The sequence below is a fragment of the Neofelis nebulosa genome, chromosome 2 (assembly GCF_028018385.1).
Source record: "Neofelis nebulosa isolate mNeoNeb1 chromosome 2, mNeoNeb1.pri, whole genome shotgun sequence".
Classification (NCBI taxonomy): domain Eukaryota; kingdom Metazoa; phylum Chordata; class Mammalia; order Carnivora; family Felidae; genus Neofelis; species Neofelis nebulosa.
In genome coordinates this window covers 59,037,748-59,051,959 of record NC_080783.1, presented here as the reverse complement: position 1 = coordinate 59,051,959, position 14,212 = coordinate 59,037,748, and the positions used below count along the sequence as shown (strand labels likewise).

The 14,212-nt window shown below is 41.5% G+C and overlaps 1 protein-coding gene and 1 long non-coding RNA gene across 8 annotated transcripts in view; one reads left to right on the top strand and one right to left on the bottom strand.

The window, feature by feature from the left end:
* Window positions 1–14,212, bottom strand: part of WIPF1 (WAS/WASL interacting protein family member 1) — a 124,871-nt gene that overhangs the window by 10,648 nt on the left and 100,011 nt on the right. For all 6 annotated transcript variants that reach the window (XM_058713552.1, XM_058713576.1, XM_058713562.1 and 3 more), the window contains 3 exons: window positions 13,150–13,279; window positions 7,230–7,385; window positions 3,571–4,344 (listed from right to left, as the gene is read on the bottom strand). In XM_058713552.1, the coding sequence (XP_058569535.1) occupies window positions 3,571–4,344; window positions 7,230–7,385; window positions 13,150–13,279 (1,060 nt within the window). The remainder of the gene's footprint in view (window positions 1–3,570; window positions 4,345–7,229; window positions 7,386–13,149; window positions 13,280–14,212) is intronic.
* LOC131502695 (uncharacterized) overlaps window positions 1–14,212 on the top strand; it is a 126,596-nt gene that overhangs the window by 62,019 nt on the left and 50,365 nt on the right. The gene's annotated exons all lie outside the window — the stretch shown is intronic.

Here is a 14,212-nt window from a genome sequence, read left to right as displayed (position 1 = left end):
TTCAGCAGCATGCTTTGCACGCAAGATGCTGGCATTTTATGTAAATACATGTTATAGCTCTATAAATGTAAATATCTCTTATTAACTACAGAATCAGAAACCAACTGGAGGGCCTTAAACCGAACAACCCAGCCATTGCAGGTATCCCTGCCCGAAGTCTTGGCCCAAACCCCTGATGGGGGTGAGAGGCGTGCCCAGCCCTGGCTGGCCTCTCAAGGAGTCTTCAGTGCTTTTCCCAGCAGGGTTTATTTATTGCCCCATCTGTTTGCAATTGCTGGAGTCCCAGTCAGGAGGAGATGATTCATTGGGGGGCAAGTGTCTCACATACTGTGGGTGAACTTCACTGGTACTATCACTACATAACTGTCACTAAATGCAAACTAGATTTCCAATATTATGGGGCCTGGTGCTATTAACCTGATCAACCTGGTATCTTTCTCTCTCTTTTTTTTAATGTAAATGTTCATGTTCCTAACTCTCCAACCTTCTAGGCCCCCTGCTCTAACCCTCGGCATGCATAACAAAAAACAGATTTCAATTTCTAATAATAAAATAATAATAATAAGCCATCACTGAATGGTACTACGTGCTAGGGATTAAGATAACCACGATACATACTTGTCTCATTTAACTCTTACAACCCTGAGAAGTGTAGGGACAGCAGATGAGGCCTCTGATGTCAGAAGGTTAAAAAGCTCAAGTCAGGAGGCTAATGACTGCAAGAGTCTGGATTTGGCTCCAAATATGTCAAATTCTAAAGCCCACACCAAGCCAACCCACCTCTCAAAATACAGATGGTCCTTGATGACCTCTCATAGGATCCTTGTAGGAATGTAAGTTGGTAAGAATTTTCAATTTGGCAAAACCTATGAAATCTATAATTTGTCCTGAATACCTGACCAAAATATTGCATTTCAAGGATTTAATCCAAAGGAAACACATAGTAATGTGCAAAAATATTTAGATACAAGAATGTATTCCTTGCATTGTCTGCAACAGCAAAAATCTAGAGATGGTCCATATGATTAAATAAATTAAGGTACATTTGTAGGCCATTATTATGCAGCCATTAGAAGTTAGGCTGTAGAAGAATAATCCTATCAGAAAATGTTAATGAGATTGTTAAATAAAAACAAACTATCAAATAGTATGCATAGTGTGATACTGATTTTGTAAACATATATATGCGTATATATAAATATACACACACATTTTATTTATTTTTCTTTCTTCCTTTTTTGTTTTAGTTAGCTCTTTGCCCAACATGGGGCTTGAACTCAGGACCCCAAGTTCAGGAGTCGCATGTGCTACTGACTGAGCCAGCCGGGCACCCCTATAAACCATACATTTTAAAAAGAATGAAAAGGGGCACCTGGGTGGCTGAGTTGGTTAAGCATCCAACTTTGACTCAGGTGAATATCTCGTGGTTCATGAGTTTGAACCCCACATTGGGCTCTGTGCTGACGGCTCAGAGCCTGGAGCCTGCTTCAGATTCTGTGACACCCTCTATCCCTGCACCTCCTCTTTTCACACTCTGTCTCTCAAAAAATAAACGTTAAAAAAAAATAAAAAGATTGAAAAGATAATAAAAAATGTTACGAATGATTATTTCTGGGTGGTGGTAGTGAAGGATTACAGATCATTTTTGTTGTCTTTATATTTTTCTGTATTTTCCATAATAAACAGATGTGATTTAGGTAATCAAAGGAAATAATAAATAGGGGCGCCTGAGTGGCTCAGTCAGTTAAACATCCAACTCTCAATTTCGGCTCAGGTCATGACTCACATTGGTGAGTTTGAGCCCCGCCTTGGGTTCTGTGTTGACTGTGTGGAACATACTTGGGATGCTCTGTCTTCCTCCCTCTCTGCCCCTCCCCTGCTCATGCTCTCTCTCTCTCAGAAATAAATGAACACTAAAAAAAAGAAAGAAAGAAAGAAAGAAAGAAAGAAAGAAAGAAAGAAAGAAAGAAAGAAAGAATAAATGTTACAGCTATATGTCACAGACTATCCTATTTAGGGGAAGAATGAATCTGTTGATTTGTCTATTTGGTAGAGTCATGCAAACAGCTCTTCAGTCACCTTGGGGGAAAACCCGTAGTGGTTAGATAAGAAGAAAACGTTGCACTTCATTCATCGGACTGTCTGTTCTCATTTGTTCTTTGAAGAATACTTAATGAGATGCCATGATGTGCAGGGATCGGACTGAAGGGACTACTAGTAGCTTTTCAGATTTGTAGCCTACTCTCTGTGGCAGAGTGGTTTCAAGTAGTGGTTCTCAGACTTCGCAGAACATTAGAGTCACTGGGGAGCCTCCAGATATCTTGATGATCTGTCTGTAACCCAGACCAATGAAACCAGAAACCATGGGGAAGGGACCCAGGCATCCACGTTTTAAAGCTGCCCAGGTGATTCTAGAACGTGGTCATGTTCACGGACTACTGGTTTAAAGAGTGTTTATTAGGTTTTTGAGGTCACAGGGCAAAAGGTTAGCTTCTCCTAAAGAAAAATATGCCCGAGCTCTGTGCCCCGAAGCCTGGATCCTGCTTTGGATTCCGTGTCTCCCTCTCTCTCTGCCCCTCCCCAACTCACTCTGTCTCTCTCAAAAATAAGTACACATTAAAAAAAATTAGAACAACAACAACAAAATGCCCCATTTCCAGGCATCCTGTATATATAATAAGGTTAAATTTAAAATGTAGATGGTTCTCCTGAACCCATCAATAGCCACTGTGTAATATAAAGCACCTATTATAATTAGGAGAGAGTACAAGCTCTAGGGAATCCTCATTTCATTTCATTTCATTTCATTTCATTTCATTTCATTTCATTTCATGGTGTCTCAAAGTTCTTCCCTTAGATCAAGCTTTCTCAGCTCTGGGCAGGGCGGTGGGGGGTGGGCACAGATGAGCTTCAGAAGGGCTTTCAATCCACGAAACAGCCCGCAGATTGTGAGTTTACGCTTATGAGCATTTTTATGAACAAAGGCCTATACCTTTATCTGATTCTCCAAGGGATTAATGTGCCAGAGATGTTAACAAACAGCAAAATGGACTCTAATGTTTGTCTTTAATGAGCAGGGAGGAGGCCTCAAAGTTTGACCGATGAAGAGAGCAGTACAGGAAAAGGTCATTAGCTCTTAAATAACTGCCCTTCTTGTTGGAATAATGGGTCCCTCTTGCAGGAGGTGGGAATTTATTTGCCCAATTAAGACAGCTGAAATTCACTTTAGGAAAGGCAGGGTAGCAGAGCCATGAGCATATTTCAGAACAGAAGGTGAAGGTTCTGGTCTCTTCCAATTAACTAGCTTGTGATCATTTGACTTTGTAAGTTACTCAGTCTCCTCATCTCTAAAATGCAGACAGAAGTAGCAGCTCCCCCTCCCCGCCTTCCTCCGAGGTTTACATGAGGTCAGGATGAAATCGAACGCGATAAGCGTCACTTAAAAGATCCGAGTGGCTGGCCAGAGAGTTCACTTAAGCTTCTGCTGGACTCCACTCACTTATATGAGGATTAGTGACATGGGGGCAGGCTGGGCTGTAGGAAGACAACTCACCCCAGGTGTTGCCTTACCTGATCTGCCTGGTGGGTCCCTCACTGGAGGAGGGGGTCTCTCATTGGGCGGGGGAGGAAGAGGGCCCGAACGTCCTGGTGAAGGTAAGGGGGGTGCAGACGAAGAAGTAAGGGACAGATTCCGCTGTGGGAGTCTTGGGGTTTCATCACTGCCACTGGAACCCGGAGGCAGGGGAGGAGGGCCGGGTCTGCTTGGTGGCGGCGGTGGCGGTGGGGCCTGTGAGGAGGAGGAAGGCCTCGGGGTAGAAGGCACTGGGGGCTTGCTGTTCTGAGGAGGAGGGGGTGGGACTGCCTCCCTATGGACGGAGGGCCTGTTGCCCACTGGAGGAGGCGGAGGAGGGGGTTTGTCATCCAAGGCCCTGCTGGGGGTAGGGGGCAGGGGAGGCCTGTTGGAGAAGGGTGAGGAGGAGCCTGAGGGTGTCTGGCGTATGGAGCCTCCTCCAAAAGCAGCACCTCGGTTTCCAGGGAAAGGGGGAGGAGTTGGCCCAGGGCTGGGCTGCCTGGGGGCCCCAGGCACTGGTGGGGACCCTCGGTTGTGCAGACTTGATTGAATGGGTCTTGGCGTATTAGGTACTGGAGGGGGGATGCTTTCAGGCTTTGCGCCCACGTCGGGCCTTGGGGGAGGCATTCGGTTCCTCTGAGGCTCTGGGGGACCACTTCTGTGGCCTGGGGAAGGCACAGGAAATCTCCCTGGGCCACTTGGGGGTGAGAAAGGTTTGGCAGATGTGGATCTTCCTCCCGGTGGCAAAACTGGGAGTCGGCTTCCTCCAGAATCTAAAGAACAGGAAAAAAAAAATCCAGTTAGGAAATTAGGACACCTCCCCTTAAAGAAAATCAGAGAACTAGAGTGTATTCTCAGCTACTGGAAGTCCTTTCCTAGATGCCATAAAGTACAGGTAACTATCATTTATATAAATCAGATTCTGTGTGGTCCTTCCTGGAGTCAGAAAGACAGATCCCAGGTCCCTGTGTACCTGCTACTTCCAGGTTCTACAACCTGGCAGCTTTCAAAAGGATTTTGGAGAGCTCTCTTAGCATTATGTGTGTACAAGAACCAGGAGAAAGTTGGGAAGGGTTCCGGAGAGATAGCCCTATTCATTATGAGAAGATGCTGCAGATACATGGGATTTCTGCTAATGATTTTCTTTCTCTCCGTCCCCACCCCTGTCCTCCTGTGCCTGCACCTCTCCGCTTTGAAAAAATAACTTAGCCATGTTGGGTGAAAAATCAGTTTTCCCAATGTATAAATCTCCATATGGGTGGGCTTACCTAGTCCCTTTGAACAGAATTCCCAAGAGAAAGTGTAAAAATGTAATGGAAGAATTAGAACGGAAATAAGAAAGAACTAACACAAGAAAAAGAAACTGTCAAAGTTTAATTGAAAGACTCAACACCAGGGGTTGGTCTTGATCTGCAAAGGAGGAGGAAACTACACAAGTGTTTTTCCTTACTGAGTCAACTTCCATTTCAGCAGTGGCAGGTCAGAACAACTCTATTATATCATTAATATTAAACTTCTTCGGTTCAACAAAAGGAGCCAAAGTTATGGAAAAAATTCAAACTACACCCCAGAATTTCTTGGAACCCAAGGTAATTCTCAAAAAATGGTTAGTCTAAAAACTTCCACCATCTCACCCATAAGCTTATTAAGGTACTAAATATTTATTGAGGACCTGCTGTATATCAGCCATTATTCTACATGCTAAAAGACAGAGGAGTAAACAAAATAGAAAAGATCCTGCTGTCCTGTGGTTTACATTCTTGTGGGGGGAGATACATAATAAGCCGGCAAACATAGAAATATTTTCAGATAGTTGTAAGTATTAAAAAGAAACTAAAATAGGTTGATGAGATGGAGAGGCCAGGATAGATGGGGTGGCTGAGTGGGGATGGCTTTTCGGACAATGTCACATTTGAGCTGAGGCCAGTCATAGAAAGGTGAGGAAGAGGTGCTTTAGGCAGAGGACCAGCAGGTGCAAAGGCCCTGGGGCGGGAATGAGCTTCAAGGTGAAAAACTGAGGCCTATGTGCCTGCGGCACAGTGAACATGGAGAACCTAGCATATGGACCCTGAGTGGCCAGCAGGGGTCAGGTCATAAGGAACTTTGAAAACCAGAGGAGTTCAGGTTTTATCCAAGGCACAGTAAGAAACATTTGGATGGATTTATACAGTGGAGTAACATGAACTCTAGACAGAATTTTTAATTTCAACTTTGGTACTAGAAAAAAGGTGTATTTCCCTTGACTGTGTGCTATAATTCTGTGTCACCAGCTTGTGATAAATTCTGTTGGAATTCCAAGTTCAGATTAAAGCTGTAGTTATTAGCCATGTATACATCACACAGCTAGTATTCCTTATGTGGATGGTATACTATGATGATGTATACATCTGGTATACCATTTGGAGCACGAACTTAAATTCCATCTTCATTTTATTATTAAATTTTATTTATTATTTTTGAGAGAGAGAGAGAGAGAGAAAGCACGTGAGCAGGGAAGGGGCAGAGAGGATGGGGGCAGGCAGAGGATCCAAAGTGGGCTCTGTGCTGACAACAGATAGCCCAGTGTGGGGCTTGAACTCATGAACAGTGAGACCATGACCAGGGCCGAAGTCAGACACTTAACCAACTGAGCCACCCAGGCACCCCTTCATTTTCTTAGTTTATTTGCAGTTATCTTTTGCCTTAATTTCTTCACCTACTTCATTCAGTACTTTAACAAAGTACTGAATGTCTGCATTTGTCAGCTGCCTCCTTTTTGAAGTGGGTTTTAAATAAGTAAATTTAAAGGTAAATGCAGGTCTGGCAAGATAGAATCTCTCATGTTATCAAGCCTGTTTTTCGATATTGACCATTCAACTACTAACTAGTCAGATAACCCTGAGGATTCAGTGGCTTTATCTTCATATGATTGTGAGAATTTCATACTTTCCCAGCAGACATTAAACGATCACAGAATTAGAAAGAAAAGTCTTCCAGCATAATAAACATTAATACAGAAAGTTTTATGGTAAAATGTATCAAGCCTCATGCACTTTGCAGGGTTTTTTATTTGGTCATGACCAGATTTTTCAATTTTTCTCTCTGCCGTCAGGTTCAAAGACAGTCCTGTAGGACTCATTTCCCTGTGTCCCTGCAGAGAATATTTAGAATCACTGGCCCTCAAATGCCAGATGTCTGTCATGCAAAGCACCTTTTCAGATTTAGTGCAATATGTAATTATATTGCATAGAACATGCTCCATAGTGTGTTTGAAAAGTGGCCCACAAGTATTTACTATACTAGACAGCTGGGTCAGGCTACCTCACAAAGAAAGGTGAATTTGCCAGGTCACCAGGCAGACTTTCCAGGGACGGCAAGTTCCATTTGCTCCTTCTTTTTCTTCCCACTCTAGCTCACCCTTTAGAAAAGTACAAAAAAGTACAAGTTACCCCAAGGACACTGGGCAAATACTTGACAGCTCAATGGAGCTGTCTGATTTTGATTAAAAAAAAAAAAAAAAAAAAAGATGCTACATAGAGTCTTTTTTATAAAACAGTGTTAACATTTCAAGCCACCTAAAATGTTTGAAAGGGCACAGTGCCTGAGAAGGGCTGCCAAGCCTTCCAACCACCAAACTCTGCCTCATCTTGTTACTAAGTGAGAAAGAAACTGTCCTTACCACTCTCCCTGTTGGCTGTGGATCTCAGCTTCGGCATCCCAGCCTGGAACAGTCCTCCCAAACCAGGCGGTCCACCCCCTCCGAAACTGCCACCGCCACCGCCACCTCCGCCACCACCAAAGCCACCACTGCCACCAGCACCAGCGCCTTTGGGCTCTGCGGAAGGAAGAAAACACAGTCTCTTCACCATGTACGAAAACATCACTGGAGTCCTTCACAGCCTGAGCCCAAGTAAACAATAAACAATGAGGACCAAACTGGGAGCCAGCTCAAACTGGGCCTGTGGGGGCCTACTGGGATTTCATTAAAATGCAGGATTTTAAGGACTCACCCTACCCCTGGTCAGAAAAGGGTGGGGTTTCTGTTCACTCCAGGGCAGTCACAGGCTCCCCGGCCGGCCGAAGAATCAGTAATAGCTGATGACTTACCCCCACAGCCCACCTTGGCGAGCTGCTACAGAGTTAACATCTGTATCTTAAGATTTGGTAACTAAAAGAATCTTCAAAGAAAGTCCAAAGGGGGAGGGGAGAGATACAATGAGAGGTGAGAAGAAAGGAAACTGTAAAAATAGAGAGAAGAAAATAAAATATCTCATAATTTTACTCCCTGGAAATGGAGGTTATTTTGTATTTTTTTCTTGTTAGTACTTATTTCTAAGTACTTGTTAAGAAATTAAAAAGTTAAGTATTTTTCTTGTGAGTACTTATTTCTTGTTAGCTACTTACTAGTGCGCTTGTTAGGACGTAGTATTTCCTGTTAGTACTCTTCTATTTTATGGATTTTTTTCTTAAAATTAGGACCAGATTCACTAAAAAGCTTTTAGCCCACTCTTTTCACTTAACATTTTTTTGTTAGCATTTCCCGTGTCATTAAGTTATCTTTGAAAACATGAGTTTAAGGGACTGCGTTGCGTTTTAGAACATGAATATATTGTAGTTTATTTGACCATCTACTTATTTGATGGCCTTATGGGTTGATTTCAAATTTTTAATATCATAAAGCCCAACAGGAGGCTTAAACATTAAAAAAAAACAATCCCTGCAATTTAAGATGGTACAAAGATTTTGTTTTATTTTACATTTATGTCCCTAAAACTGTGGAAGATTCTGAAATGGGCAAACAAACAACAGCAACAACAACAAAGAAAAAGAAAAAGACTACTAAGTATCCTGTCTAGGCTTTTGGGTTATTTTCCAGGTCTTTCAGCTATTTTACAACTCTTTAAATTGTAGAAAACTGATCATAATTGTCCATAGAAACATAAATTAGTTGTATTCAGTGGCATGAAATTGATTACTGATGGATTTTGCACCTATTTGTAAATTTCCCCTCTGATCTGCCTAATGAGTGTGGTACTTTGAATTCTCCTTTGAACTGGTAACATTATACTGCTTCCCTCATTAATTAATGAGTTAAATGAAATATCTGACTTATGTTCTTTAAAAAAAATTTTTAATGTCTATTTATTATTATTTTTTTTTTTGAGAGAGAATGTGAGTAGGGGAGGGGCACTGAGAGAGAGGGAGACACAGAGTCTGAGGCAGGTTCCAGGCTCCAAGCTGTCAGCAAAGAGCCTGATGCCGGGCTCGAACTCACAGGCCCTGAGATCATGACCTGAGCCTAAGTCAGCCACTTAACTGACTGAGCCACCCAGGTGCCCCTGACTTATGTTCTTTTTATATCTGTATGAGAGCCATGATTATACTCTCTTTTTAAAAAAGGATCTCATGACAAAATACTTATGTATGTATGTCTGTATTTATGAGGTTAAACATTGTTGAAAGTTCTATCCCTGGAAAACTTTCTAGAGTAGTATATGAAATCTACAAATTAGTAGGGGAGAATTGATACTTGTATGATATTTAGACCACCTGGAAATATGGTAGATTCTCCCATGGATTCTGGTTTACTCAGTGAAGATATGTAATTTTCATGATATGGGTCACATATCTTCTTGTTAGGGTTCCTTTGATACATTTTTGTTTGTTGAAATTGTTTCCCCTTTTGTAATTGGTTATCACTGGCATTAGAAAATTTCATTTGACATCTAAGAAACCATTTGCTATATTTTCTAAATTAAAATTTATAAAACATTTATTGGATTTTTTAGTAGTTTAGACATATGGTCTGCAAATAATAAAGGTTTTGCCTCCTCTTTTCTAATAGCGGTGTATCTTATCTTAGTTCTAGTTTATGTAAGTAATAACTCTGATGAGTGGACTTCCATGCAATATAAATTATTAATACTGTTAAACTAAAGATAACCACAGTTTGATTTTAATGAGCACACCTTTAATGTTTCAAAGTTACATTCTAACTATTGGTTTGAAATAGGTTTTTTTCCCTTCTAAGTATTCACAGTCAGCAAGGATTCTCTATTTTAGGTTTTTAAGACTTTCTTGGGGGTGCCTGGGTGGCTCAGGTCATGATCTCACAATTCATTGGTTCAAGCCCCGTGTTGGGCTCCACGCTGACAGCACAGAGCCTGCTTGGGATTCTCTTTCTGCCCTGTCCCTACCCCTCAAATAAATAAACTTAAAAACAAAAAATGACTTTCTTATGGCATGGAATTTTATCAAATGCCTATTCATGATCTGATATGGATTTGATATGATGGCTTAATAGACTTTCTAATGTTAAAAATGAGATAAACCCTGGTCTCGGTGAATTATTCTTTTAATATACTATTGAATTAGATGTTTTTGGTTTTAATTAGTATCTTCTCATCTATGATCATAAGTCCATAATAGGGTTTCTTAACCTTGAAACCACTGACACTTTAGGTCAGATAATTTTTTTTAAATGTTTGTTTATTTTGAGAGAGCAGAGAAGGGGCAGAGAGAGAGAGGGAGAGAGAATCCCAAGCAGGCTCTCTGATGTCAGTGCAGAGCCTGATGTAGGGCTTGACTTAAGACAAAATCAAGAGTTGGACACTTAACCAACTGAGCCACCCAGGAACCCCTCAGATAATTCTTTGTGGTGGGTGGCTATGTTGTTCTCTATAGAATGTTTACAGCATCCATAGCCTCTACCCACTAGATGTCAGTAGGAACCCCTCATTCACCAAGTTGTGACAACTAAAAATGCCGCCAAACATTGCACATGCCCCCTGGGACACTGATACATAGCTTTCTTTTTGTGTTTGCGTTGCCTTGGTCAAGTCTGAGGTTAGGATCATGCTAGTCTCATTAAGTCTATCAGATAGCTCTCCATCTCTTTCTATGTTTGGGAATAATTTGTATAGCACTTGAATGAGCTGTTTCTTAAAATCTGGAAGAATTTACTGATAAAACTGTCTGGCTGTAAACACTTTGAGAGAGAAAGTAGCCTGATAAAGTTTTCAACTTTTCTCTTGCTCAATGAAGCTTCATGAGTGAATTTTGGTAAATTTTAATTTCTTTAAGATTTTAACATGTTTTAGCATATAAATTCATCATAGCATCCTTAATTTTAGTAAACCTGCTTGAATCTCTTACTAATCTACATTCTGAGTCCTAAACTTTATTCATTTGTGTTTTCCTTTTTTCTCGATTAGATTGATCACAAGTCTGTGTAGCTCTGTATATTTTCTAGATGTAGAGCTTTCTGGGCTACCTATGGGAGCTCTGCTGATAGAAGAAATAGTCTGATAGTGAACTGATTACTTCACCTAACAAATAAAATTACAATAATAATTTCTAGAAGTGTATGCAAAATTGTTTCCATATAAAAGTACACATTTTAATTAATTTTAATTATTACCAATAACATCATTTAAATATTATTCATTAATTAATGACACATTTTAGAATATTGCATTTACATAGGATGCCTTTACATGGCACTCAAAGAGACTGATGATCACTATCAGACATCATACATCAGTCTTCTTAACCAGAAACATTTGTGCTCCTTCCAGATAGAGAAGCTGAAGTAGTTGAGGATAACTAATTGGCTCCAGGTTACTTCATTAGTAATCACACTGCAGAATAAGGCTGAATTAAGTTATAGGATGTATGGGGCACTTGGGTGGCTTAGTCAGTTAAGTGTCCAGCTCTTGATTTCAGCTCAGGTCATGATTTCATGGTTTGTGAGATTGAGCCCCACATTGGACTCTGTATTGACAGCATGGAGACTGCTTGGGATTCTCTCTCCCTCTCTCTCTGCCCCTCCCCTGCTTCATGCGTGCATGCTCTCTCTCTCTCTCAAAATAAAAATAAGTAAACTTAAAAAAAAAGAGTTATATACAACCATGGTCCACATTTTGACATAGGACCCAGGGAAATTTCTGTTGGAAACAAATAAAAAACTATACATGGATTTTGCCACTTGCAAAGAGCCTGTGGAACAATATAGGAGACCATTAAGTGCATGGACAACAAGGGCATGCATTGGGTTGCATCATGTGTCCACCTAGCAAAGTGCATTCATAAACATCATTGAGCAGCTGGAAAGGAGAAGAACTAATATTTATTTCCATTTAATGGGAGGAGAAGAGGACCTTGAAGAACACAATTAGTTTCCAATAGTGGATTCAGGAATAGGCACTAGACTGTGCAGTCTTCTTCAACATCAGTGGGGAATTCATATCTACCTCTCTCGAGCCCTAGGCCCCTTCCCAGAGTGGAGAGAACAACTGAACTCTGTCCCAGAGGTTGGCAGTTTGTGGAGCTCCTCTGGCCCCACAAACAGGCACCATGACTCACACAGCTTTGGACCAAGGCTTCCCAGAGATGAGTGGTGCCGGGCTCCCCTCAAGGAGAATCTCGTGGTACCAATCAAGAGGACTAAGGGGTTATAAAATACCATATCAGTTTTGTGGGCATTTTGACTAAGAGGTAACTGTGTCAAGTCAAGGGTAAAATACCCCATAGTGGCTTTTGGAGATTGGTGTTCTCTCCTCTGTGACACAGAGCCTGGTAACAGAGCAACATGTAAAAGCCTTGTCTTGGCCTTCCTCTTTTCCATTTTCTCCACACCCATGTTCTCGCCTTCTTTCTTCTCTACCCATTAGGCGCTTTTCCTAGAACTTCCTCCTAAACACTTCTGATCCTCTACTTGGCTAAAATCCTGTATCACTTTCCAGTGTCTACAAGGCTCCCTCTGGTGATTTTGGAAAGTCAGTCTATTTCCTATGGAGTCCAAATGGGATGTGTGTGTAGGATGTATTTTGGGGACATCTAGCTGGCAGTGGAGAGGTCTAGGAACATGAGGAGACAGTCTCGAGGCCTGGTTATTAACTACCAGTGGATTCTAGTCATGGGTACATTTTCATTCTGTTGTAAATGTTAACAGGAGCCCTGTTTGTTTATACATACCCTGCTTTGTTCTAGAAAGTATCTCAGACTTATGATGGATAGATAAGCAAAGTTGTGATCTCATTTCCTCTCTCTCTCCCAGCTCCTGAAAATCGCATCTTACACTTGAATGACACATTCCAGACCACAAAACACTTTTGCGTGGTCTTGTTTGATGCTCACGGCACGCCCGCGAGAGCAGCAGAACACATATTATCTCCATTTTACAACTGAAGACAGTAAGGCTCGGAGATGGTAAGGGGTGGATGTGCCAGAACCCAAACCTACGTCCTCCGATTCTAGGGCTCTTTCCATATTGCACGCTGCCTTTTGATCTGCGGTGCAAACAGTAACGGGTTAACTTCCAGAAAGTGTTGTGAATAATTCAGAGAATCGCTGCTGTGTGTGCCTTGGACAAAGAGTTATTATACTGGCTTCCTGCAGCATTAGAGGGAACCCAAGCCGGAGCTGTGGCTACACTGAGTGATACAAGTCCCTTATTTTGCTAGCTTTGCAGCTGTTGTTAACCAAAAAAAAAAAAAAAAAAAAAAAAAAAAAAAAAAATCTTTCTGGAAGGGTAGGGTTGGGTTGATGGTTAGGCCATAAATCATGTATCTCCATGGAAAACAGCTTTTTTCACTTACTGTCCAATATCGGTGCACTTCTGTCATTGGTGACAGTCTTCTTCAGTTTCTTCCCTTTGCTGATGTCAGACAGAAGGGCATTTCTCCCAGCCTGTTCGGACTTATTCAAGGTAGGCTTTTCTGTATTGGCCTAAAAGGAGAGCACACACACTTGTATTCATCTCTTGAATTAAAAATCATGTACCACAACACTCAGTGGGGACAGCTAGAGTATTGGAAGCTTGTTATTGAGGTTCTTGGCAATAGGCTGTAAATTCTCCACAAGTTTTAGATCCGATGTCATTCTTTTTAAGACCCAGACATTTGGGAACAGATGCAGCAATAAATTACACTCATTTTTAATGCAGGAAGAGTCAGTCCCTGATAAAAGTCTCTAAAAATTCAGACCACAGTCTGGCCGTAACCAACGGAGCCAGGGATAGATGCGAAGAGACGAGAAGGGAATTTTAAGTCTAAGAGGATTCTGCTGGATACTACGAGGCTTCACCCTCCAGAACGTGCCCTGAAGATCAGCTTCTCCTTCACATCTTTTAGAGCTAACCTGATGCAAGGGGCAAATGGTCTGTAGCACAAAGGGTCAGCTCTTTGTTCTTTAAATCCACCAAAGTTTTAGAAAATAATTCCCTCTCTCTACATTACCGAAGACTTTTTTTTTCTTTTTAATTTAAGCCAGACCTGAGGTGTATTTTACATGTAGTAAAATCACTCTTTTAGTGTAGAGTTCCACCAGTTTGACAACCATACACAGTCATGTAACCATCACCACAATGAAGATATAGAACATGCCCATAATCCCAAAAAGTTCCCAGAAGTCCCTTGCTGGAGGTGTTTCTAATGTTCAATCCCTTTGAAAGCTTGGCTCACAGAGATTGCAGGGTAGACAAAGGTGGTGGTTTAAAATGTTTAGGTATTTTCTCCCTTTTCCAGAATTCCTAGGAAAGATCCTCGCTGTGAAATTGAGATCTCACTTTCTCAGGGTTATTTGATGGAGTGGGGACACGAGGAGCCCAGCACACAGGACTTGGAAGTAGGCATGTGCCTGTGTCTGCCACATGTAGAAACT